This window comes from Aspergillus chevalieri, chromosome 3 (assembly GCF_016861735.1).
Source record: "Aspergillus chevalieri M1 DNA, chromosome 3, nearly complete sequence".
In the NCBI taxonomy this organism is placed as follows: Eukaryota; Fungi; Ascomycota; class Eurotiomycetes; order Eurotiales; family Aspergillaceae; genus Aspergillus; species Aspergillus chevalieri.
Window position 1 is genome coordinate 3,595,832 of NC_057364.1, and position 25,585 is coordinate 3,621,416.

The window sequence follows — 25,585 nt, forward strand, 5'->3', positions numbered from 1 at the left end:
CTCTTGTTTTCTCTTCTCTTGTCGTTCCTTATTAAGGTCTACTGCTGACCACCGCTTCACTCGTTCAGCGGGCATTCTTTCTTTGCATTTGCGAACCCATTTCCATCCTTTACTATGAGGGCTACTCTTTTGGCTGCGGCCGCCATCGCCGGTACTGCTGTTGCTGATGGCGTCCACATGCACCGTCGCGGTCACGAAGCTGCTCACCAGCGTCGGGCCCTTCAGAACCCTGCGCCTTCATCCGTTGCTTCTTCGGTTGCGGAGGAGACCTGCGGCTGTACCACCGAGGTCATCACCTACTACGGCTCTCCTACCTGTAAGCACCCTATCCACCGATTGATGGAGAAGACACTAATGAAGCAGTGATTCCCCTGCCGGAGACCACCTCGACTCCCTCTCCTGCTCCCGTCACCACCTCCAGCACGGTCCCTCCTGCTGATTTGACCACCACTCTCGAGTCGACCAGCTACACCACCGTGACCGTCGTCACCACTACTCCTTCGGCTTCGCCTTCGCCAGCTCCCGAGCCGGAGACTTCGTCCGTCCCCGCTGAGACCCCCGAGACTCCGGTCGAGACCCCCGTCGAGACCCCCTCTCAGCCTCCTTCGGAGGCTCCCTCGTCTCCCGCTCCCGCTCCTTCCTCGTCGACCGAGACCCCCGTGGTTGAGAGCTCGACCTGGGTTCCCCAGACCTCATCGTCTGTCATCCCCAGCCCCGTTGCTCCCGTCACCACTCCCAGCAGCGTGGCTCCTGCTACCACCAGCACCGCTGTCGTGGAGCTCCCCACCCCTGATATCACCAGCTTCACCTCCACTGGTGTCTACACCATCCCCGCCAAGACCATCACCGTGACCGACTCGACCACGGTCTGCGGTGCCGCCAGCACTGAGCTCCCCAGCGGTTCCCACACCATTGGTGGTGTTACCACTGTCGTTGAGACCGCGACCACCGTCACCTGCCCCTACGCCACCGTCAAGCCCACTGGCTCGACCACCACCAGCGTGATTGAGACCACCACCTACGTCTGCCCCTCTGCCGGTACCTACACCATTGCGCCCATCACCACCTATGTGCCCACCAACACCGCCGTGGTCTACCCTACCCCGGCCACCTACACTCCGGGTACCTACACCAAGCCTGACCGCACCATGACCATCACCAACACTGACTACACCTACGTCTGCCCCGAGGAGAGTACCACCAGCGTCTCCACCGCTGTGAGCACCCCTGCCGTCAGCACCACCCCTGCCGTCAGCACCACCCCTGCCGTCAGCACCACCTCGGCCATCCCCTCGTCCTCGACCAGCTCTTCTACTCCCATCCCAAGCGCCGTCAACGGTCAGATGGGTATGACCTACTCTCCCTATGCCAACGACGGTAACTGCCAGGACGAGGCGACTGTGCTCAAGAACGTTGGTGAAATCGCCCAGAAGGGCTTCTCCCACATCCGTCTCTACGCCACCGACTGCAACGGTCTCGAGTATGTCGGCAAGGCTGCCAAGCAACACGGTCTGAAGATGATCATCGGTGTCTACATCGACGACAGTGGTATCTCGGGTGCCCAGGAGCAGGTCACCGCCATCACCAAGTGGGCCCAGTGGGACCTCGTCACCCTGATCGTCGTCGGTAACGAGGCCATCCAGGACGGCTACGTCGACGTTGGCTCTCTCGCCGGCTTCATCACCTCCGCCAAGCAGTCCTTCAAGTCGGCCGGTTTCACCGGTGACGTGACCACCTCCGAGCCCATCAACATCTGGCAGCAGGAGGGCTCTTCTCTCTGCTCGGCCATTGACGTCGTCGGTGCCAACATCCACCCCTTCTTCAACGCCCAGACCACCGCCGAGCAGGCCGGTAAGTTCGCCAAGTCCGAGGTCAAGATCCTCGAGGGCATTTGCTCTGGCAAGGATGTCGTCATCCTCGAGACCGGCTGGCCCAACGATGGCCAGGCCAACGGTGCCGCCATTCCCGGTAAGGAGCAGCAGGCCGCCGCCATCAAGTCGCTGGTGCAGGAGGTTGGTAGCCAGTCCGTGTTCTTCTCCTTCGCCAACGACTTGTGGAAGGATGCTGGTGAGTTCGATGTCGAGCGCTACTGGGGCTGCATCGAGAACTTCAACTAGAGCACTTTGATCCAGAATCAACAATAGCTTTGTACAGGAGGCTTTGGAGTTTGACTTTTATTTTCGATATCTATATTTGATTTTGGCTTCCTTCCTTCCTTCTTCCTGTCGTCCTTGTGTATATGTGGAAACAACGACAGTTAACTCTTTTTTCATACATATTTTTTTGTGTCTTCTCCTTCCTTGTAGGTGCTCGCCGGGTACGTGGTTTTCTTTGTTTGCTGTTATACTAGTTTCGATATATGATAATCCGACGGAGCTATGATGGTTTTATGCATATTTCCGTAGATTCACTGTAGCAATTTGTAGATAAAGAGGGCTTGTTTCTATCCTTGCCCCTCTTCTCTTCTTTCCTCTCTCTCTGTCCTTGCTGTCTTACTATATTTTATATCCCCCCTACTATATACTTCTTGAGTTCTACGGAGTAAATAAATGCCTCTTCTATCGTAACTTATCATATCCCTATATTTACATCCATCCACTCATCCGAGACTCCGACCAGACGTCTTCGACTTGGCGTCAAACCCCTCCAACCGGTCTATAATGCCCCTCCTCAAGCAATGCACCGACACTTGACGTCCTACCCACGCAACATCCCGGACGATGAGAACAGCATCTGATTTGTTCGATGAAGAATGTCGAAGGAACCGCATCGCCGTACGAGCAAACGAGCGGACTTTGAAGTGCAGGTGGTTCGACACAAAATCCATCGTTCGAACTTACAAGCAATGCAGGACGAACTGTCATATCAGGACGTTGGCAGAAGGCGAAACACCGATGTTGAGAGCGCCCATTGACGCAATGGTGACTTCCGCGAGTGCTCCCATTGATCTAGTTTACAATCTATTTTGAGGGGAGTTTATATATCCTTTCTAATTGGCGCTTTGCTAAACTATACCTCATGTTATGGATGGTTTGATGGCATTCGAATCGTCTCCCACGCGCTTGGGCTTGGGCTTCTATGTCCGATCTATTCGTGGTGACAAGACAAGTGCTAGAAACAATATAAAAGTTGAAAATGCTACAGGCGTTATCGGCAGGATGCTTGCTAAATGTTCTGTTCTTGCTCTTTTTTTTTTTTTCTTTTATTCGATTTGGAGAGAGTAGTGGGTGCCTTGAGGTGTGGCTTCTATCTCCTGCTTACTGCCACACCTATCTACAACTCCCTTGAGGAGGCTGGAACCAAGAGATTTCTGATGCCGTGACGTTGGAAGAGCTGGACGTATCCAACGCGAGCGTTACCTATCAATGGTGAATACGACGAGAGCAGAACAGCACGGATCTGAAGGCGACACTACTTTCTGAATCGACGCATTGAATCTTGCTTTTTAACCAATCGATCTGGCGTAACAGATCTCCTGTCGTATATGGAACGCAGATGGTGGCATAGATTAAGGATCGTGTTCGATACGGTCGATTACAAGTCACCTTGCTTCCCAAGCTTTCGTGATCGCATTAAGACAAGAAGCTTCCGACATCACCAAAATGGCAGCAAAAGCTTTTTCTCTGCACGGAGATCACCCACACAGTTTGGATTTTGATGTGTCTGCGCCAGCACAACGGCCAGCATGAGCTTGTGGTAGCTCACACACCTATCTATCGGGTGAAAGGAAGTTGATGGCCGATTCGTTTTCATTGACAGACAACACGAACGGTCGTGAGATCGGTTGCTTATACGCTCCACATCAATATAGCAGCAGCCATTGACGAGTTGAAGGTACCCGGAATTGCAACCTCCTGTCCAAAGAGATGTATACTCGCGGCGCTCCCTGCAATGGGCTTTGGGAAGTATGCCGCCGTATAGGGACGGTATTGACAACATAGCGCCTCTATAATGGAGCTTTGCGGTTTGGAGGGATGTTTCTGTCATTTTGCGAGTACAATCAACAGTGGGTAGATTATGAAGGATGGCCCTGTCATCAATGCTTGCCTTGAAACCACGCAGATGTACGGTCCGTGGAACACAAAAAGCCATCGTGACATGGAAGGCCTTGCAGCGATAATTGCCACCATGCTCCCTGCCGTTTACGAAGGCATTAATTCTAATCAGGCGTGGGGACGATGATGGTTACCCCACAGCTACTTATCAGTGATAGGAACAGGTTCGACCACAGGCATTGGCAGCCGGTGGACGGTTTAGACATACAAGCAGTTTCCATATATCTGCCACATACCCACCGTTAATCAGACAGCGAACTTAAGCCTGTTGGTGTCACGTCGCTTCAGCCATGAGGCTAACATACACATGTTGATCGTCACTACATACAGCCGTGATGATGATGATGATGATGTTCAACGGCCTTCCACAGGCTGGTCCTTGAAGAGCGAGGATAATACAACCGGTGAGGCAAGACGGATAACCAATGAAAATAGTTAAGAATATTGAGGCCAAGCTCAGAACGCATGACCATCAGTGGTGCATGAAAAGGATAGACCTATCAATCATGCTTATAATACCGCTGGATAAGCTTCGCAAGATGTCGGGGTCTCCACCAAAGTATCTGAGAATCGAGTCGGATTCCATTCCTAATCCGGTCAACCACTGTAATGTCCCATTTTCAAGCTCTTTCTTTTTTGCTCTCTGCGGAATTACTTACTTTTAGTTGGTTTATCAATGTCTGTCAGATGTCAATTCGGAAATTCTTCCAAATGAGGAGAATCTGTTGTACTGGAAGCTCTTCCTCAATGACTCCATCACATTATGGTGAGTAGCATGCAGCCATAATGCCTTGGACAGGGATGTTCCGACCGATTGGACAAGAAATGCTAACCTTTGCAGAACGGACAATTCTTTTGTTAGGACACAGTGCCGCGCGTGCGCATTATGTACAGGCCTAACGAGGAGGGCGAGAAAGCGCGCCTACAAGTGGAGGAGGACAATTATTAGGATGTTGGTGAGGTTTAGCGGTGCCAAAGGTTTCTCCCGGCATCTCCAGATCAAACACCCTCGTGTGTGCTCCTTCAGCGACGGTCATGCGAAGTGCGACAGATGTATGGATGAGGCGCGGTGGTGATGGCGCCTGTCGTCTAGTGGGTCTTATGAATGGTCCTTCTATCAGTGCATCTGCTAACACGAGAATAGCTACCTGAGCGAACTTACAGGCTGCTGTGCGTGCTGGACAGCATGAGTTGGAGGGAACCGACTTGATGCCTTTTTATAGCCGCGAAGGCAAGAAAACACGAAGTGACAACGCCAATGGAGCAAGTCCAGCATTATGGCATCAAGCATACTTAACCTTTCACAATATAGTAGCTGGCGAGCGAGTAAATTGGCTACAACTAGGCCAATTTCCAATTTTCAACCCTGGTTACTTATTACTGTCAAAGATTCTCCAAAAATGTGCACCTCGTGACGGATGCATTTGATAGAATGTCGGCTTTAATTTTATTATATGGGTTTCTTTTCAACAAAGCTACAGGTATTAAACGACAGCGGTTTCGTTAACAATATTGAAGGCATGGGAAATCGGTAAACGCAGGAAGGACCAGCACAGTTGTCCTTCGGAAACGCTACATCGAAAATCCAAGGCATTGATCGAATTTCCCCCGGACTAATGGTTGGGCTACTCAAGGGTTGTGATCGATTTAATGGCAGCCATATACTAAGTAAGCGATCTTCTACTTCAAGTGATAAACAGGGCTAATTCAGCCCTTATAGGATGCACAAACAGCAGGAACTGGCTCGCAGTTTCGACATATGGAATGCCGTATATTGCATATGTTAACAGGAGGAGTGTCCGTTCAAACCCAGCATGTCGCTGCTGTCATTTCCCTCGCTTCAGTCACCCATGTGGAAAGTCTTCCGCAAATGTCTATATCGGTACGCCATGTCTGTTGCAGCTTCATTTTCGCCTCTCATAAAATGATCTGCTGTTTCTTGCTTGATGTGAGCCTTTTTTGGGCTACTATAATATACCCTTCTGGCTTACACAGTACCGGAAATGCGTCGTAGCCCAGAGATACTTGAAGATAATGTAAACCGACCGATATTCCATACGATGTATATCGCTTCACCCCCGAAACACGCAGTAGCCAGAGCTTCTCGACAAATGCGCTAATGGGTAATTCACGGTTTCCCCTGGAAGTTTGTATCACTCGGCTAGGCTAACAATGTTTCTGGAACAGGCAAATACTGAAATATAAGATAAGAATGAGCTATTCACAATTTGCCCCCCAGCACGGTCTCACCACAGGTGTAACGGCTGGGATTGACTCGCCTTGGAGGATCTTGACTCGAAGACATGAGTCTACACCTAGCAATTATTTAAGCCAGCCATACAAAACCTCAATAATGCAGTTTCTGCTTACGTCTCTGAGATACTTCACCTCCACGTACGTGTCGTTTTTCGGCTTGGTGACAAAGGAATTAGGAGTATTAGCCTTGACAAACACACAGTTGACCCTTCAGCTTGGTGTACGACGCTTTCAGAAAAGAAGCTTACTCACGTACCACCCTCTTAGAAGCCAACGTCATCATCGCGGCCAATTGAGATATAAAGAAATTGCACCATTTATTGAATCAATTCCGTATACATCAAACAAGTACATTATACGCACTTGCAGCGAAGTCGCGGTCAAGGCTTCAACATCGACTGGTCTACAAAGTCTGGACTGAACTCAGACACAGATAATGAACGCAATAAGAACAATTGCGCATGGTGGCGCCTGTATTAAAACATGTCGTGTGTTCCTGGGGCAGCAACGGTGACTGGTACCGTGTTTCATGCCTGGCTGAGAGGTAACAGTTCTAGCCATGAACATATGGTGAATAGTTGAATCGGATGGCTGATCCTCTCTAATAAAACGAACGGGACAGGGGCTTCGTTAAGGCTGAATATTTTTGGACATACGTCGGGTCATCAAGTCATTATCTCTTGAATGTATCAAATAAATATTTGACAGAGCATAAATGGAAACCGCCAGTAGAGCACAGCAGAAGCCTTGCAAGTCAGTTGCAGTATCTGAATGACCCATTCAAATTGTCACAAGCTAGCCCATAAGCACCAAAGGAGTTGCAAACCTCCAGCGCTCGCTCCTCCAACTTCCTCTCATACCAGAATATCACGAGACACGACATCGCTCATTTCCTGAAAGCAAGGACAGGCCGAACCTCAAATCTGCGCCTTCCATTCTCCACAAGCTTCTCGCTTATCCCGTTAGTAGCATCCTCTATCAACTCGCGTGAAACTTTGTCGCCGAAACCCTCCCTATCCGCCCACTCAAATTCCCCACGATCATTATCCCAGCAGAATCTCGCTCCCATTGCACCGCTCTCAATCTCCCACCTTCTCTGCAACCTCTCCCCATCATCTTCACTGTTCTCCTCAGGCTGTATATCTAAATCCGGTGGTGCATCGACAACAACAAACACCTCCTGAATACTGACGTAATAATCAAAAAGCTCACATAGCGGGTTGATCTCTTCCCCCAGAAGCACCTCAGACACAGCAATACGCGTAAATGCCGGAGCAGGACAGTTAACATTCCGCTCCACAAGATCCGGCTCGAAAGTTCGATCAAACGGCTCGCGGCAGAATTCGTCCCATTTATTCAGGGGGACGTATAATGTATCATGCTTGGGGTCAAACGCGCGGATGAACACGAGACACCCTTTATCATTTTGGAACTGTATCTTGAGACCTTGCTCGCGTACCCAGGCTAGGGCGAAACCACGGGCTTCGCGGTTAACGTAGAAGAGAGGGACTTCGAATTCAACGTCGTCTAGTAGCTCGTGGCGGAATTCGAAGTTTAAGTTGAGGTGGGGATCTTCAAAGTCGTAGTCTGGATCGGCTTCTGTTACGAGGCGGCGAGACCAGCAGCCTTTTTTGTAGAAGTAGAGGGGCTGGGTGATTTTGTCGGGGAGTGCATCTTGCCAGATTTGGGTGCGGAGTTCTGCGGGGAGGAGTGGGAAGAGGGAGAATTTGGCTGCCATGGTCTCTGGAGTTCTGGATGTTTAACTGAAATGTGCGTGATGGCACTGGATGATATAGAAGAGTCTCTATGGGGAGATGTCAGATGGAGGAGATGTGTCGTTTGCTTTTGGATTAGTCAATATATTCCCTGCTTTGATGTTGGCGATGCGGTTGAATTAGAATAGTTCTTTTGCAGTGAGCTCGGCCAGTATCAGCACTAGTGTAAAATTGCAATAGATCCTCAGTAATGAGGCCATCGGTATACCCACCTGGGCATTGACATAGCAGCTGTCATCAGCTAATCTTACACACCCACATGTCATACAAACACATGTAACAACAAGCTTAGATCCTCAGAAGGCAGAAACGCCCCCCACTAGAACAGTCAGTCCGGAATATTTAGTACATATCAGCATTGGAGATTAACCATGCTGTTACACTATAGTACTACCCCTACACCGCATAATGGCAGTGCAGAACGAGCGAAGCAACGGGGAATTCAACATATGGAGTATACTCAAAGAGCCTCAGTATCACAGAACACATGTAGTAGATGGTGTAGGGCGTGCTTGACATCATTGTCTTGCTTGGACTAGGGCTATCAATCCCGTTGCACCCCGTAGATAGCCCAGAGCCTCCAGTTGGAGAGGTTCGGTCTCGCTCTCTCCTTTTTCATGCTGCTATCCCACAATGGCCTGCCAGTAAGTCACCGATATTGATATATGAGACGACGCGTCACTCGATGGGATGGGCTTCGGGTGCTGTTGACATGCTCCTGGACGAGTCTTAATATATAAGAGCCATTGCAAGTGCCACCGATCAAGAAGACTCTTCAGAGCACTCACGGCACATCTGACAGTTACAACAAACCCGAAGTCCCACACCGACAATCAGCAAACATGCTCAACTTAAAAGCGCTCCTCCTCACAGCCCTGCTCTTAGCCACCCAGGCCATCGCCTCACGAATCTCCTACTCAACAGGATACACAACAGGGGGCGTAAACGGACACGGCGGCAATGAACAAAAAGCCGGCGGAACTATCCCCGACAACCAAGACGACTTGGTCCTCCACAACATAGGAAATTGGTCTCACAACAGGTTCCAGGCCCACAGAAACGCAAGGTCCCATGTTATTATTGTCTCGAGTGTACACAGGGTTAAAACGAAGGGTGAGGCTGCCAGCGCAAATAACGCGGCGCAACAGCTTGTCAATCAGCATGTTCATTAGGCTGTACGTTCCTTTCCTCGGGTCCTTCAATATAGGGAACCTTCATTGCTGATGTGGCTAGCGACTCTAGGACAAGGGCTTGTCGCCATGTTGATACGTCTTGGAGCTGTAAACGGGCTGCAAGACAGCAATGCAATCAATGGGGTTCATGGTAGCTGTTGAGTCGTTGTATGGAGTTCTCCACTACTGGAGTTTAAGCTCGGCCGACTGGCAGCAGGTTTCTGTCTTTATCGCTTCAAATCTACTTTTCTCCAAAAAAGTCATATGCCATTGTTTCGGTCAACAACTAAGAACATCCTCTCAAAACAACGTAGATAATAAAGAAGGCAACGACGAAGCTAAGACCGGCCGATGGAGAGCATGGCAATGCGCAGACATTAATATTCCTTGAGAGTATCAACTAAATACAACGAATGAAACTCGCCAGTAGACACCTGCACATGTATTTTACTTATCCACACTCTGTCCGACCGTTAAAAATATTTATTTCCTTTTCATAATGGCCAAGCCTGCGCGCACCGCACGTATGTATGTACTGTACTCCATCCTCCTTGTCCATTTATCCGGTCCATCAAATGACAGGCAGGTTGATTTAGTAGTACGGAAGGCGGCAGAACTGTTGGTCACTCATCAGCTTCATGTCCATTTATTTATCTCGTTTCTGTCGTTGTATGGAGCCACTTACGCTGGCTTCATCGCAGACGAGAGGAGCGCAGCAGGTGCTGCCGTGGGCGTCGGCGATGGTGAGGTTGGTGCAGGATTTCGCGCCCTATAACACCCCATTAGTGATAAACCCCCAAAAATATATATGTGTATTAGAGTTTGTATGAAAACGTACGGATTGGCAAGACGCCTGGGCCATGTTGATGCCGGGCAGGGCGACCGCAACGGTGGCGGTAGCGAGGAAGGTCAAGGCGGCGAGGAATTGCATTGTGATGGTTTCTTTTTGGAAAGTTGTTTGGAAACGACTGACGAAGATAGATCTGGTTGTTGGAGAAAGCTGTCAGTGAACGCAGGAACGAATTGAACAAGGGATGGTATGGTGGTGGAGGAACACGCGGTGGACCAGCCGTCAATTGTCAAAGGTGCAATGGAATGTGTCTAACTTATTTGAGAACGTACCTGAAAGGAATGGACTGAAGCACGAGGCAAAAAGGAACGTGGATTTATTGAAGAAGAGAAGAAGGAAAAGAAGAGGAAGAAGGAAGAGAAGAAGTGAAGAAGAAGATAGGAGGATGCTGATAGCGATATTTTTGGAAATTGATCGACAGGAGGTGATTGGTCGGTGCCTGGATTTCCCAATCGGGATAGTATCAACATAGGAGATTCGCTTAAAGTACAATACAATACAAATGAAAGATGCTGTAAACGACAGAAAAGACAGCCGCCTGATATCATGCCAGTAATTCCAATATCCAACGCCAGCCCTGAGTGGGTGTCAAAAAATTCCTAGCCATTTCGCCCGATGTTCATCTGCTCGGCTCTTGTTAGCATTTACATATGATTCCGAAACGACGTTGACAGCGGCATACCCGTTCGTTTCTTCCCCTTCGCAGGCCTCTCATCCACGTCGAATCCATCCGCTGCACGGATCGTGGATATCCGCTGTGTCGCTCGGATATCGCCCTGATCGGCCGCACGCACATACCAAGCGTTGGCTTCGAATGGGTCCCGCTCACAGCCCAGGCCGATTTCTGTGAAGAAGCCAACAGCGTATTGAGCTTTTGGCAGCTCTGCAGATGTCAGCAACAAATGTCATACTGTGATTCCATGAGCAAGGTACCTAAGTCTGCAGCTTGCTTGGCCCATTCATACGCCTCGCTCGCATCTTGCTCCAAGATCGGCTCCGCTCCGACCAGGTACCACGCACACAAGGCCATCATGGCTAATGAATGTCCCTGCTCCGCAGCGCATGTATAGTAATGAATGCTTAACTCCGGATCTCGCGGACATTGTAGTTTCCCATGCTCATACGCGTCGCCAAGTCGATAACAAGCCTCTGCATGGCCCAATTCAGCCGATCTCGTGAATAGCTGTGCGGCATATGAGGCGTCCGGGAAGACATCATCGCCGTATCCTTTTTCATGCAGTAATCCTAGCTCATATGGTGCAGAATTATACTGCATGTCAGACGACTCGCTGGCCCGTTTCATCCACTTGATTCCCTCTCGGTACCGCTTCCGTCCAAGACCCATGTCCCCTGCTAGACAAGCTTGTGCCATCCGCAACATCGCGCCAGGATGGTTCTTCGACGCTGCTTGTCGGTAGAACTGTGCTGCGCGAGCAGCTTCGACTCGTGTACCCCAGCCAAACTCATAACACAGCGCCGCGCGATAGCACGCCTCAACATGGCCGTGTTTGCTGGCTGCAACAAAAAGCGGAAATGCGCGGTCATAGTCCTCTGTCCCTTTGCTAAACAGCCCTGATGCATATCCATCACCAAGGTAATATTGCGCATGCGGGTGACTGCGGTCGGATAGGCGTCGCAGTATCGATTTCGCTGCTTTCCGCAAATGATCTGGAGTCATTTCGGTAGACTCTGTCGACTGGCTCTGAATAGAATCGAGGAGAAAGAGTGCAAACTCGTACTGCACGGTGGCGTTGTCTGTCTTTTTCACGTTTGCAAGGTACATGTCGAACGTTTGCTTTTGACGGAACAGGGATGCCTTGTCCCCGTCTGACGGCCGGAGATGCGCATTCCCTGGATTGACTGCGGGACTAGACTGGGAGTATCCTTCGAGCCACGAGAGTCGAAAACCGGGCGAAGCTGTGGAGAGCCGTGAGAATGAGAACGCGCGATAGTCTCTGGGCGAGCGGCGAGCTCGTTCTGATGCGGAGGAGAAGCTATCGCCCAGCGCGATGCTATCTAGACTGTCGCTTACGACAGACCATGAGCCGTTGCTGGATGCGAACGAGTCTCTGTGGGGTGCATCTTCGAGTTGCGCATTCCAAGGTAGCGGTTTGCGAGGGATGTAGCAGCTCCTAGGCCGTTCAATAGATTCCATGGTTCTGTTCAAGCAAGAATATGGCAATGAACAAATCAGCGCAATGCGATTACTCCCAGACAAAAGCAAGATATTCAACTTGGTCACATGGAGAGTATTCGACAGCAATTGTGCGACACTTGCAATGCATTCCCAGACGTCAAGAATGCGGACATCATCAGAATATAGAATTCTGACAAAGACACCATTGTTGCTAGCAGTGAATAAAGGCATAGCATCCCAACAAACCAAAGCGAATCAGCCACAGAACAGCTGTTTGCTCGCCTGGCTGGGCATCCAGCTGGCCAGGTTCCAATTAATTAACTTGACATCGTGTTCCGGGGCGCTCCTCATGAACTTTAACCATGTGCCTGCATTGGCTGCTCTAATCGTATCCTGAGGATTAGTATATGGTGCTGATGACGGCTTTCTTCGTTGTACATGCCTGTCATTATTCACCGACAAAGAAATGGCGCAGATTACTGCCAGTTGTCTGCCTGAAATAGCATTGCTGACGCCTCGCATCCATTTCCATTTTTACTCACATGCTCTTTGGTAAAGATCAGGCATGAATATATTGTTCTATTGTTGATGCTATGATGCTCGAATGCATCTGTAGTGTATGGTACCAAGCCGTATCGTACGGTAAAGTAAATCCAGATCGGAGGTACTTCCCCGCTTTACCCGATCCAGCCAAGTTTCAGGTCCATTAATTGTGGAGCGGTGGGTCTATTGCCCCTCGCGACGGATATGATGTCAGGTGACAACACACTAGCCCCGATTAGGCATAATTGGCCCGTGGTGCCATCTGTTTTGGCGAAGTCTGCTCGTCTTTCTATTTGAGCCAGAGCTCGTCGCATCGTCGGCTGGCAATGCCTGATGCTGACTAAATAGCCAGAGTTGAAGGTCGTGCTAATACTACGAATACAGCCACGATTGATCAGTATTGAGCGAACACCTGTCCATGAATAACAACAAACCGTCTACAACCCTCGCATCGCCGTTGATGCTACAATATCCAGAGTAATGTCTTTACCACAACGTCCGGGAAACATACCTCCCCGGCGAGATGACCGTGCAGTCTATCGAGACCCTCCACGACGACGACGGCGCCGGGATAGCGATACCGAAGGCGACACAAGCGACCCCTACCATCGATCTACTTCCTCCCATCGGCATCGTCGTTATCGCTATGGAAGCTCTCAGAGGTCAGAAGCACCCCGGGACGTTGACGAAGAGAGAAACATGCCCGGCGCAGATACACGTCACAGGAGAAACCTGGTTAAACCCGAGCGCAGTCGCATCGATCCCAGCCATCCGACCTACTATTATCAACAACACTCCCAGAATATGCCTGTCAATCCATCAACGACGGGAAACGAGCCTCTTCCAGACGATGACTCGGATAGTCCACACAGTGCGGAGGATCAACCGGTGAAAGTCACAAAACCGATCGAACGGCGACAGCGCAAGAGACGACGCGTATCCCGCAAAGTGTCGAAGCAGGCTGAGATAGAGCAAAAGAGGCGACAGGATGCTATGGAACAGGTCCGGCCACCTAGCCCGTGGACGGCTTATTGTGCGCTCATCACATTCTGGGCACCGGATTTTGTTCTGGAATGCTTTGGAATGCCACAAAAGGCCCAACGGAGTGCTTGGCGGGAAAAGATAGGTCTGATTTCCATTATCCTGATGATTGCGGCATTTGTCGGTTTCCTTACATTTGGATTCACGGCTACGGTCTGTGGGACACCGCCACTGCGCTTGAAAATCAACCAGATCAACACCAACTACATGATCTTCCAGGGGTCGGCTTATGATCTCACCAAGTTCAAGCATCCCGCCGCCGCTGGTATCCCCGACAACACGAATCTTCTCTATGACTTGCCTCACAAATACGGTGGTCAGGATGGGAGTTTCTTCTTTCAAGAGGTCAATGGTGCCTGCAAGGGTCTCATTACCCTGGCTGACGGGTCGGATGTGCCCTCGAATAGTGACGGAGATGTGGCTTGGTACTTTCCCTGCAGAGCCTTCAACCAAGATGGTTCGTCTGAGCTCAACCAGACAGAATCGTACTATGCCGGCTGGGCCTGCCATACTTCAGGCATGGCCCGGAATCAATTCTGGAGCATGAAGAGCGAGGGAGACGTTTATTTTACGTGGGAGGATACGAAAAATTCTAGTCGGAACTTGGCCGTTTACTCCGGAAATGTGCTAGACCTCGATCTTCTCCGTTGGATGAACGGTTCGCAGGTTCAATACCCGTCCAAATTCGAAGAACTCCGAACCAATTCGGATGTCCGTGGTGTCGACTTAACGTATTATCTGCAAACCGGTCAGGATAAGCAAATAGGGAAGTGTCTCTCCCAAATTGTCAAGGTCGGCAGCATCGACACAGATACGGTTGGATGTATTGCCTCCAAAGTTGTCCTTTACGTTTCCCTTGTCTTCATTCTCTCCATCGTCATCGTGAAGTTCGCCTTTGCGCTTCTCTTCCAATGGTTTTTAGCACCCCGCTTTGCAGCGCAGAGAACGAGCATGGGCTCAGATTCCAAGAGTCGCAACCAGCAAATAGAGGATTGGTCAAATGATATCTACCGTCCAGGACCGCGTCTTGCAGATCTCCTTTCTGACCGTCCCAGCAAGCGGGCTAGCTTCTTACCAACTACCTCGCGATTCTCGAGTCCTTATACTGGCAGCAGTGCCGGCAAGCAACGAGTTCCATATGTCACTATGGCCAGCCAGAATTCTACGTCACGGCTTATGCCCCCCGCAGCTGCATCTGCGGATCTATATAACAGCCCTAAAGGCAGTATCGGAGATTCCGCCACCGACAAGGTCATCGAAGCAGATACAGCAGGAGGACCAGGAGGAATAATCCACTCAGCCGTGGTCCCTCAACCGCCGCCGGAATGGCAGCCGTATGGTTTCCCCTTGGCACATGCTATGTGCTTAGTGACGTGCTACTCTGAAGGAGAGGATGGAATTAGGACTACGCTTGACTCAATCGCCATGACTGATTATCCTAATAGCCACAAGACGATCGTTGTCATTTGCGATGGTATGATCAAGGGCAAGGGCGAAGATTACTCAACTCCAGAGATTGTTCTCCGCATGATGAAGGATCCAATTGTTCCTCGTGATGCAGTTAAGTCGTTCTCCTACGTTGCTGTCGCGACAGGGTCGAAGCGCCATAACATGGCCAAAGTTTACGCCGGTTTCTATGACTATGGAGAATCATCGGTTGTGCCCCGGGATAAGCAGCAGCGCGTCCCAATGATGATTATCGTTAAGACGGGAACGCCGGCAGAATCCAAGGTTGCGAAGCCCGGAAATCGAGGAAAGCGGGATAGTCAGATCATCTTGATGGCGTTTCTGCAGAAAGTCATGTTCGATGAGCGAATGACGGAGCTGGAGTTTGAGATGTTCAACGGCCTGTGGAATGTCACCGGTATCCCACCTGATTTCTACGAGGTCGTCCTCATGGTAGATGCGGATACCAAGGTGTTCCCGGACAGTTTAACGCATATGATCTCCGCGATGGTGAAAGACCCCGAAGTGATGGGTCTCTGCGGAGAGACCAAAATTGCAAACAAGACGGAAAGCTGGGTGACGATGATCCAAGTGTTCGAGTACTTTATCTCGCACCACCAGTCCAAATCCTTCGAGTCCGTCTTCGGTGGTGTCACCTGTCTTCCTGGCTGTTTCTCGATGTACCGCATCAAAGCACCAAAAGGAGGGCAAAACTACTGGGTTCCCATCCTTGCCAACCCAGACGTGGTCGAACATTACTCTGAAAATGTTGTCGACACACTACACAAAAAGAACCTCCTCCTCTTAGGCGAAGACCGCTACCTCTCAACCCTGATGCTCAAAACCTTCCCCAAGCGCAAACAGGTCTTTGTCCCGCAGGCTGTTTGCAAAACCGTCGTCCCTGAGAAATTCCGCGTGTTGCTTTCTCAGCGCCGCCGTTGGATTAACAGCACCGTCCACAACCTCTTCGAACTCATGCTCGTGCGCGACCTGTGCGGGACATTCTGCTTCAGCATGCAGTTCGTCGTTTTCATCGAGCTGGTCGGTACACTCGTGCTTCCCGCTGCTATTGCATTCACTTTTTACGTCGTCATCTCGTCAATTGTCAACAAACCCGTGCAGGTGATTCCGCTCGTACTCCTTGCATTGATTCTAGGTCTACCAGGTGTGTTGATCATCGTTACCGCACACCGATTGGTATACGTCCTGTGGATGTTCATTTACCTCCTTTCTCTACCGATATGGAACTTTGTCTTGCCGACGTATTCGTACTGGAAGTTTGATGACTTCAGTTGGGGTGATACGAGGAAGACGGCGGGCGAGGAGAAGAAGGGACATGATGTTGAGGGAGAGTTTGATAGTACGAAGATCACGATGAAGAGGTGGAGGGATTTTGAGAGAGGTATGTTTCGCCCTTTTTTTGTTCTTTTGTCTTTCGCGTTGTTATAATGAGGGCTTGTACTGACTGATGCAGATCGACGTCTCCAACTGCAAGCCGGGAAGGTCCACCATGGGTATTCTTATGGGCATGGGAATTATGATTGATGTGATTGATGCCATTATCTGAAACGTGTAATGACTGATTGATTGACTTAATGTAATGTCTGCCGTCTAATGGGAGGGTTCTGTTTTTGCGCGTTGTATATTTCTTGACTTATGACACGAGCCTAATGTGCACTTCTGAACAATCACATCTCACGTGGGATGAAAACAATGCATTGTCATCTACGCCTTCCACTCTCGTCCACTCAGACCTCGTCAATAACAAATAACCATTTCGCAGTGCAGACAGTGGGGTGCCTTCAGCCTCACTTGCCTCAAAAACGCAGCATTCCCTCCAACATTCCGATACCTGTCATTCGCAGTCCACTGAGACCAACAAAGACAATAAGGAAAACGTGGTCGACTGCGAATCGCTGACGTGACAGCCGAGATGCATACATTCCCTGCTATTTCTGCATCCGAAAGAGACAAGAAGGGACTGATCACTTCATTATCTTTCTGGCATGTCTCAACAAGAAGATCGGGGAATTCTTTCCTCTTTTTCCCTTTTTTCTTCTTTCGCCTGGTCTCGGAATTATATTCCTTCTTGCCCTAGTAATGCTCGTATTTACCCCACTGCGCCGTCATGTGACTTTCTTGTCATGTTAGCACCTGATGATCACGTGCCTTCTTTACCGCCCTCGTTTGGCCAAATTAGGTAGTTGGTCGGACAGCACGACCGACCACCCAATCAACTACTCTTTCCCACATATTTACAGGTTATGAGCCCTTCTCTATCTTCTCTATAGAGGTAGGGGAGGATCCTGAGCTAGCCTGTATTCGCTTAATCTCGTTTAATTCGACGTCGCTTTCTTGTTTAGCCAATCACGTCGCTGTTTGGCAGACAGCTTCCCCGTTGATTAGACCGAAGATTTTGCAACCCCTTATAACCGAAAAGCGCACTTCAATCGCTACCGAGACAGTCGGAAATCCGCCCTGGCAAGCGGACACGTGTAAAAGCCATCCAACCGTTCACAAGGCATAGAAGACGCCCGAACGAACCGTTTTGTAGCTCTAGGCTAGTCTGACGCCCAGAATGAGCGACAACATGAACATCGACAGCCCACAAAGGCATATGATGACACCCAATTCGGCATCGTATGGAGTAGGGGGTTCAGGTCCATCTAGCGCGCGAGTGCCTGAAACACCTACCCCAGCCACCCGGATAAGGGACCGCCCATCGACGCCGTCCACAGTTAGGCCGGCAACCATCCAGCCCATGGAGGCTCAGCCCACGCAGGCACCATCCATTGACATCAGTTCAATAGTTTCTTCGGTCACACAGCAGGTGATGAGCGAGATGATTCGCCAGCAGGCGACAATTTCTACTACTCTTTCAACGCAGTTGCGGGAATATGTGGATACCCAGACCCAACAACAAGAGACCCGTTGGCATGAGATCCAGCAATCCATTTTGGGCAATCAGACCCAACAACACCAAAGGGAACCGGAGCAGCCGGTCCATCCCCCTACTGAGCAGGCTCATCAACCTGAGTCGAACCGAAACCCAAGGGGCCACGCAACAGCACCCCAGACCCCAAATCCTCCAATGCAGGCTATACCCTCTCCACAGCCTGTTATTGTACAAAACGATCCAGAGTTGACTGCCCGATCTATTGAACGGGAAGAAGTCAGCGAAATTCGGCAGATAGCTCAAACACATTGGCCGACTCCAACAAAGCTTACTGGACGGGAGGACTATGCACAATGGGAAAGCGCGATAATTCGGGATGCTCAAACAATAGGAGCTAGAGCCGTACTGCAGCTAGACAGTTCCCCTAGCACGGACCGGATTGAACTAGCTAAATGGCGAGCCCGCTCTGATCTTTTATTTTCCCGAATAGTCAGTACAATCCCTAGCCATCATAGTCATGATGCCCTCCAAATGATGCCCTCTGTAAATGCCATCGGCCGGCATCTCCATGGAATATACAGCATGTCACATGCAGAACGTCGACTTCTGCGCCATAAGGAATTATTGGCAATGCCTTCTCCAAACACCAACATGGACGTGCTCAAACATCTATTTGATACATCGAACACCCTGCTGGATAGTAACTATTCAGCGAGCGAGATTTATCATGATATTGTGCTTTTGATCCTTGGCGAAGCCAATCGAGGCTTTATGCAGCCAATCATCAATGCATTATTCAATAATTCTCGCCATAAGAATGTTCACATGCTCAACGTGCGAGAAGTTCTTTCTGAGTATGAAGCTCAGACACGGACGCCTACCTCAGGCAATTATACACCTGCGAAATTCACCGTTTTTCGACAAGACCCCTGGCGATCGTTGATTTCACGAGAAAAACTGATTACCGACAAGGGTAAGGCTAAGGAACCTGATAGTCAGCCCAAGCGATCCTCCAAATCAGGCAGGAGTTCCATACCTCTATGCCCGTATTGCAAGAAAGGACGCCACCTGGAGGCTGAATGTTGGACCAAACACCCAAACAAACGCCCGCCGGAACGCCCACCGGAAGATAATCGACGACAAAGTCAATCAAATGGTACTGCCAACTCGGTAAATGTCAATGAGCTCACTAGAGCAGATGAAGAATGGGTATTGGATACTGGTACTGGCTGGACAATCACCCATGATCGATCCCTATTCATCAGCTTTGTTCCGGTGAATTCAAGCAAGGTTAACTTACCGAATGAGTCGGACAATCCTGTGATGGGTGTAGGAACTATCCAGTTGCCTTTCGGCGATAAATTCATCGTCCAGAATGTCCGATATGTACCTGCCTTCAAGCGAAAGAACCTACTGTCTTTCAGCCATCTTGTTAGACTTGGATTTAAGATTGATTACATGGATGACTCACGACTTTCGTTCATAATCAAGAGTTCAGATGATCGTTTGATGGCTACAGCACACGCAGAACGAGATTCTGATAGTGTGTATGTGCTCCAACAACCCAATAATGGAGCATTCACTGGCGCAGTTGTTACTCGCCAGGGTGGGCAAACACCTTCAAATTTAGCTCAAGGGGGAGACACCTTCCAAAGCAAACCAATCAATCCAGAGAAAAAGAATGCCAATTTCCGATGATCAACGGCCAAAGCCAGCACCGATAGATGTATGGCATCATCGGACAGGTCACCTTCATCAACAGGCTTTAGTTTGGCTTCATCAGAAAGGCAAGATAACAATTGATGGGACGCGTGAGCTTACTCCCTGTCACTATTGCATGGCAGGCAAAATGACCCGGAACAAGCTCACTGGAGAGCCTCCTAGAGCTGTACGCCCCGGACAGCGACTACATGTTGATCTATTCGGCGGTGGTAGAACACTAGGCCAGGACGATGACATAGGAGTGCCTCTGGGTGATGGCATATATAAGTATGTCATGTTGATCACAGACGATGCTACACGTAGACGTTGGGTGATTCCTCTGCGTGATAGAAAAGGATTAGTTGACATTCTTTTCAGCCATATAGATTGGCTTAAAGCCCAAGGCTTACCTCCCGCGTTTGTACGTGCAGATAATGAGTTCTTTTCCAATCGAGCTCGATATGAACAAGCAAGCATTCATCCAGAGCCAACCACCTCATACACACCATGGCAAGATGGTGTGAGCGAACGGGGTATATGAACAATTTTAGAGCATACTCGTGCTGCTTTATATGCTTCTGGATTGGAACGACGATACTGGTTGCGATGTTTGATGGATACTGTATTCAAGGCCAACCACTTACCGACTTCTGTAAACATCTTTCACGATTTTGGCCCCGGCACCCATGCAGGCAGTCCTGGAGTCAAACCAAGCAAATATAAACTCCCAATGGAAGCTTGGCTCAACAAGCCAATAGACATTGGTGAGATGATGGCTTTTGGCACCCCAATTTGGTACCATAAACATGGTTCTCAAGCCCCCACAGATAAAATGGACTCCCGGGGGCAAAAGGCCTGTTTCTAGGCTACGATGGCTCCTTTTCAGTAGCCTGGGCCCTTGATATAGCGGGTAATAAAGTCTTTCGTGTGGGTGGAATCCGACGAGATGAAGTCCCAATTTCGCTTCAGAACGATGAGTTTATCCAACCATTCACCGTCAGCAAACAACTCAACCGGGAAAAACAGGGTATCAATAAGCCTGGTGATGATGACGATGATGATGGTGAACACATATTTCGACCAGCAGATGGCTTTGCAGCAGTCACCCTGCCTGCCCCAACGCCTACTAAGCCGTCTTCTTTGACCGCTGCTATAAAGCGAACTGATAGAGATAGGTGGTACCGGGCGATGGAACGCGAATTTGCCAAGCTCAAAGAGAAAAATGTCTGGGAGCTAGTGCGCGAAGATGATGTGCCACCGGGTACTAAAATTTACCCTGGACGATGGGTATACGACACCAAGGATGGTATTGATCCATTGGATGACCGTTTTTACAAAGCCCGATGGGTGATAAAAGGTAACCTGATTGACAAGAATCAGTTTGAGTATGACTACTGTGTATACGCGCCAGTAGTCAACCCACATACTATTCGTTTGCTTTTCGCCGTTGCCGCTTGGAAAGGATGGACCATAAGGCGTGTAGATGTGGCAGTTGCTTTCCTAAACGGGAAGCTAAAAGACACTATCTATATGCGACAGCCAACGAAATTCGAGGAGGGGACTAAGCTAGTTTGCAAGCTCAAACACTCTCTTTATGGGCTTACCCCTGCAGCGAGGATATGGTATGACACTCTGTCTGCCTATTTGAAGCATGTCGGCTTTGACCGCTCCCAATATGACCACGGCCTCTTCATTCATCGTGAGAGGAGGAATGTGTATTTGACTTCTCATGTTGACGACTTCATGATAGTCGCTGAGCGCCCTGAAGATGCTCAATGGGTAATTGACACCCTGAACAGCGAGTATGAACTCAAAATACTTGATGATGTCAAGTACTTCCTTGGTATGAATGTGGAAATATCCAGAGGCGGAATTCACCTTCATCAAGCCGAATATATCAAGGAACTGGTTGATTCCTTTCGTTTAACGAATGCTCATCCAAAAGTGACGCCACTGGATCCTGGTCTGATTATTGATGACAAGCCGGATCCCTCTATCGATATACGCGAATATCAGCGTGGTGTAGGTAGTTTGCAATGGCTTACTACCAAGACCCGATTGGATATCGCTTTCGCCACGACAATATTGGCACAATATAGCGCCAAACCAACAAGAAAATGTTGGAATTCGCTCATGCATGTCCTTCGATACTTGGCCGGCACGCCCCGTCGAGGTCTTTTCTACTGCAAACGACCAGACCCCACGAAGGGATTTCATCTCCCCTACGGCTTCTCTGATTCCGATTGGGCGAGTTATAACATGGCGAGGAAATCTATTGGAGCGTCAGTTTTTCTCTCAGTCAATGGACCAATCATGTGGTTCGTACGCAAGCAGACCTGCATTGCAACAAGCTCTAATGAGGCTGAATATATGGCCGCCTCAGAGGCCACTAAGGAGGCTATATGGATGCGTCGTGTGTTTGGTGAACTTCGTCTTTCAGTTCTTGAATTGCCCCCTATCCTTCTCCATATGGATAACCAGGGCGCTATGGCTTTGACGAGCAATGAAGGAACCAAGCGCTCTAAGCATATCGACACTCGATTCCATCACATTCGTGATAGTAGGGCGATGGGCCTGATTACTGTGAAAGGCGTGCCATCGACTGATATGGCTGCTGATGGTTTGACGAAACCATTGAGCAAGGATAAGTTCAAGCACTTCTTGATGCTCATCCGTATGGATGATGATGATTCAAAGGGATGTCCGACGGATGAAGTTGATGATAGGAAAGTAGTGGAAGTGGATGAAGGAGAGACTTGACTCGATGGTCTATGGCAATCCACGCCTTTATGTACTGCTTCTTTCGGCTTTACTTTCCACCGTGTTTGCTTTCTTTCTGGGCCAATCAGCTATTTCTACTACGTCTGGTTTATTGTTGATTTGGACGGCCTGTGCTCTCTTACCTGATGTTGAGGGCAAAACCCAGGTACTTTGTTTTGTATGTGTTTCTCTATGTGTATATAGGTCGTTCCTTTTGTCTGGCCACCTCGGGCGAGGGGGGGTGTTAGCACCTGATGATCACGTGCCTTCTTTACCGCCCTCGTTTGGCCAAATTAGGTAGCTGGTCGGACAGCACGACCGACCACCCAATCAACTACTCTTTCCCACATATTTACATGTCATCGCCGCAGCGGCCGCAGATGATCATCACCATCCTCGTTCTCACCATCCTCACTACTCTCACCACCGCAACACCTGGAGTATTAACACCAACGACAGCACCCATGGCGACGACATGACTCCGCAGGATGCTCTCAACCATCCCCGTCCCCACCCTCATACTCAATCTCTATCCGCATTCACCGCCGTCTCGCAATACCCCTACGCCGTCCCCTCGGACTCGGAGCCGCAACCCGTGTCCGAGGTCGTCAACGCCGCCGTAATCAATCGCGACCCATTACCACCCAGCACCGCAAACTCCAGGACTACGGAAACAGAACCAGAAACAGACGAAGAAACAGAAACCCTCCGCGTACGCCCGCGGCGCCCCAACTCCTCCGAAGACTTCGTCACCAACGGCTATGGCTACGGACAGGGCCGTCGCGGCAGCGGTCGCCGTCGCTGGATGATCATGACAGCTGAAGGCGGGCGCGGGAGCGAAGTCGAGATCGAGTCCCCTTTTGGAGATGTCAGATCTGTTTCGCCGGTGGGGATACTTAGGGAGGAGGATAGGGGCGCGGAGGGAGATGAGTTTATGGCATCGTATCCGGATCTGTTCGATCCGGTCGATCCGCGGGGTAGGAGGGGCTATGGGTATGAATATGATGATGGGGATGGTTCTCCGGGGATTGATCTTTTTGGGCCAAGGGCTGCGGGGGCAGGGATGCGTGGGTTTGATGATGAGGGGGTTGGGTTGACGCGGATGGCGCAGATGTTTGATGAGGATGATTTTGGAGAAGAGACGGAAGGAAGGGGAGGGAGTGAGATGGGTTCACAGTACAGTATGGATCTTCTGGGCCAGGAGGCGGCTGATGAGGATGGGCTTGAAGAGAATGAGGATGAGGATGACGGCCAGGGCGGGGAGGAGATTGTTATTGGTGGTGGTGGAATGGGAATGCTGAATGTCGGCGCGCACAATTTGGCGACTTTTGATGATGAGTTTCCGGTGACTAGTATGTTCTCATTGCATACGAAAAGACGAAAAAAGGAACTGACAAGTGCAAGCGTACGAGCGGAATTTCACTATTGACCAGTTCGTCCAACAATGGGTTTGCCAGTCACACGCACAAATCGGAAGCGACCAACTCTTCATTGCACCACAACGCAGCTCAATCCTGCTTAGCGCAAATCGCCCAGAAAAAGTCGTCCGTCCTGCCGGCGGTAACCGGATGGACTTTTTCGACCTCCAGCAGATCCCCTGGTGGGAAACGTTGAGGGCTAAGCGCGCAGACGCACGCACGCAGCGCGATCTGTGGTATCGGCCGTACATGAACTTGCAGCACACACCGCATGAAACGGCTAAGAGACTACGGCCGAATGAATTCTACTTTCGCGAAAAGGCTATGTACAGCAAGCACCGGGCGTCGATTGAGCATTTCCAACTGCGCAATTTGATGTCCGTCCCGGCGTACAACACCGTGCATTTTGCTAGCGAATGGCGGCTATATTCTTGGGTGCCGGCATACGACGATCTAACCTGCCTGATGGATCTATCACGCCCGACAACATGGGAAAACAGCGTCTTTCACAGCCCCGTCAAGATCTCCACAATGAAAACCGCCCACGGCGTCTCAATCGTAGGCGGTTTTGCCGGCGAATACGCCATCCGCGCAGAAGGCGACAACACCCCTACAACCCTCATCCCCGGCACAACAAGCCCAGCATCCACTCCCAGCATCCACGGCTTCGTTACCCGCGATCCCAACGGCATAACCAACCACATCGACATAATCCCGCACCGTACTTCCCGCAACCCAATGGGCATTTTCGCCTCCAACGACAACCACCTCCGCACCCTCGACATCGAAACCGACACCTTCATGTCCGACTACGATCTCTCCCGCGCCGTAAACTGCACCTCCACGTCACCAGATGGCCGTCTCCGCGTGGTAGTAGGTGACTCCCCAGATGCCCTCGTCATCGAAGCAGACACCGGCCGCCCCGTCCAGCCCCTCCGCGGCCACCGCGACTTCGGCTTCGCCTGCGCCTGGTCTCCCGATATGCTACACGTCGCGACAGGCAACCAAGACAAAACGACCATAATTTGGGACGCGCGCATGTGGAAACCCATCACCATGCTTTCCTCTGATATCTCCGGCTACCGGTCCCTACATTATTCCCCTGTCGGCGGCGGCCCGCGTACACTACTGATGACCGAACCCGCAGACCGGATTGCTATCGTGGACGCGCAGACGTACACCTCTCGGCAGGTGCATGATTTCTTCGGCGAGATTGCCGGCGCGGATTTCAGTCCCGATGGCGATGAGATCTGGGTTGCAAATTCTGATGATGTGTACGGTGGCTTTATGGAGTTTGAGAGACGGGTTTGGGGGAAGAGGGCTGAGGCTGGGGAGAGGGAGGGAGAGTTGGGGGATGATGGAAGGTGTGTCGTTGGTAGTGCGAGGGAGAGGGGAATGAGGTTTCTGGGCGGTTTGAGTTGGGAGGAGTATGAGATGTTGTTACTTTAAACTTTTCCTTTTACCTTTTTGTGATTTGTTTCCTGTGGTCGCTGTTGACTTTTCTGTTCGCTGCATTGCCGCTGCATTGGGTTGGG

At 50.2% G+C, this 25,585-nt stretch overlaps 7 protein-coding genes across 7 annotated transcripts; 4 read left to right on the forward strand and 3 right to left on the reverse strand.

Moving 5' to 3' along the window:
• Positions 1–114: 114 nt before the first annotated feature.
• btgE (putative cell wall glucanase (Scw11)) lies at positions 115–2,117 on the forward strand (the record flags this gene model as incomplete). The annotated part of the gene is made up of 2 exons (XM_043277947.1): positions 115–316; positions 364–2,117. The coding sequence occupies 2 exons, from the start codon at positions 115–117 to the stop codon at positions 2,115–2,117; spliced, it is 1,956 nt and encodes a 651-aa protein (XP_043135775.1).
• Positions 2,118–7,197: 5,080 nt separating this feature from the next.
• ACHE_31241A (2EXR domain-containing protein) lies at positions 7,198–8,049 on the reverse strand (the record flags this gene model as incomplete). The annotated part of the gene is made up of 1 exon (XM_043277948.1): positions 7,198–8,049. One exon carries the CDS (start codon positions 8,047–8,049, stop codon positions 7,198–7,200), a length of 852 nt encoding a protein of 283 aa, XP_043135776.1.
• An 879-nt stretch (positions 8,050–8,928) lies between these two features.
• On the forward strand, positions 8,929–9,258 carry ACHE_31242S (uncharacterized protein; the record flags this gene model as incomplete). Its single annotated transcript, XM_043277949.1, has 1 exon — positions 8,929–9,258. The coding sequence occupies one exon, from the start codon at positions 8,929–8,931 to the stop codon at positions 9,256–9,258; it is 330 nt and encodes a 109-aa protein (XP_043135777.1).
• A 592-nt stretch (positions 9,259–9,850) lies between these two features.
• On the reverse strand, positions 9,851–10,189 carry ACHE_31243A (uncharacterized protein; the record flags this gene model as incomplete). The annotated part of the gene is made up of 3 exons (XM_043277950.1): positions 9,851–9,874; positions 9,944–10,027; positions 10,097–10,189. The coding sequence occupies 3 exons, from the start codon at positions 10,187–10,189 to the stop codon at positions 9,851–9,853; spliced, it is 201 nt and encodes a 66-aa protein (XP_043135778.1).
• Positions 10,190–10,752: 563 nt separating this feature from the next.
• On the reverse strand, positions 10,753–12,263 carry chs3 (putative chitin synthase activator (Chs3); the record flags this gene model as incomplete). Its single annotated transcript, XM_043277951.1, has 2 exons — positions 10,753–10,991; positions 11,042–12,263. 2 exons carry the CDS (start codon positions 12,261–12,263, stop codon positions 10,753–10,755), a joined length of 1,461 nt encoding a protein of 486 aa, XP_043135779.1.
• Positions 12,264–13,268: 1,005 nt separating this feature from the next.
• On the forward strand, positions 13,269–16,820 carry chsF (chitin synthase CHS3; the record flags this gene model as incomplete). The annotated part of the gene is made up of 2 exons (XM_043277952.1): positions 13,269–16,677; positions 16,750–16,820. 2 exons carry the CDS (start codon positions 13,269–13,271, stop codon positions 16,818–16,820), a joined length of 3,480 nt encoding a protein of 1,159 aa, XP_043135780.1.
• A 6,287-nt stretch (positions 16,821–23,107) lies between these two features.
• On the forward strand, positions 23,108–25,499 carry ACHE_31246S (WD40 repeat domain-containing protein; the record flags this gene model as incomplete). Its single annotated transcript, XM_043277954.1, has 2 exons — positions 23,108–23,984; positions 24,037–25,499. 2 exons carry the CDS (start codon positions 23,108–23,110, stop codon positions 25,497–25,499), a joined length of 2,340 nt encoding a protein of 779 aa, XP_043135781.1.
• Positions 25,500–25,585: the final 86 nt, after the last annotated feature.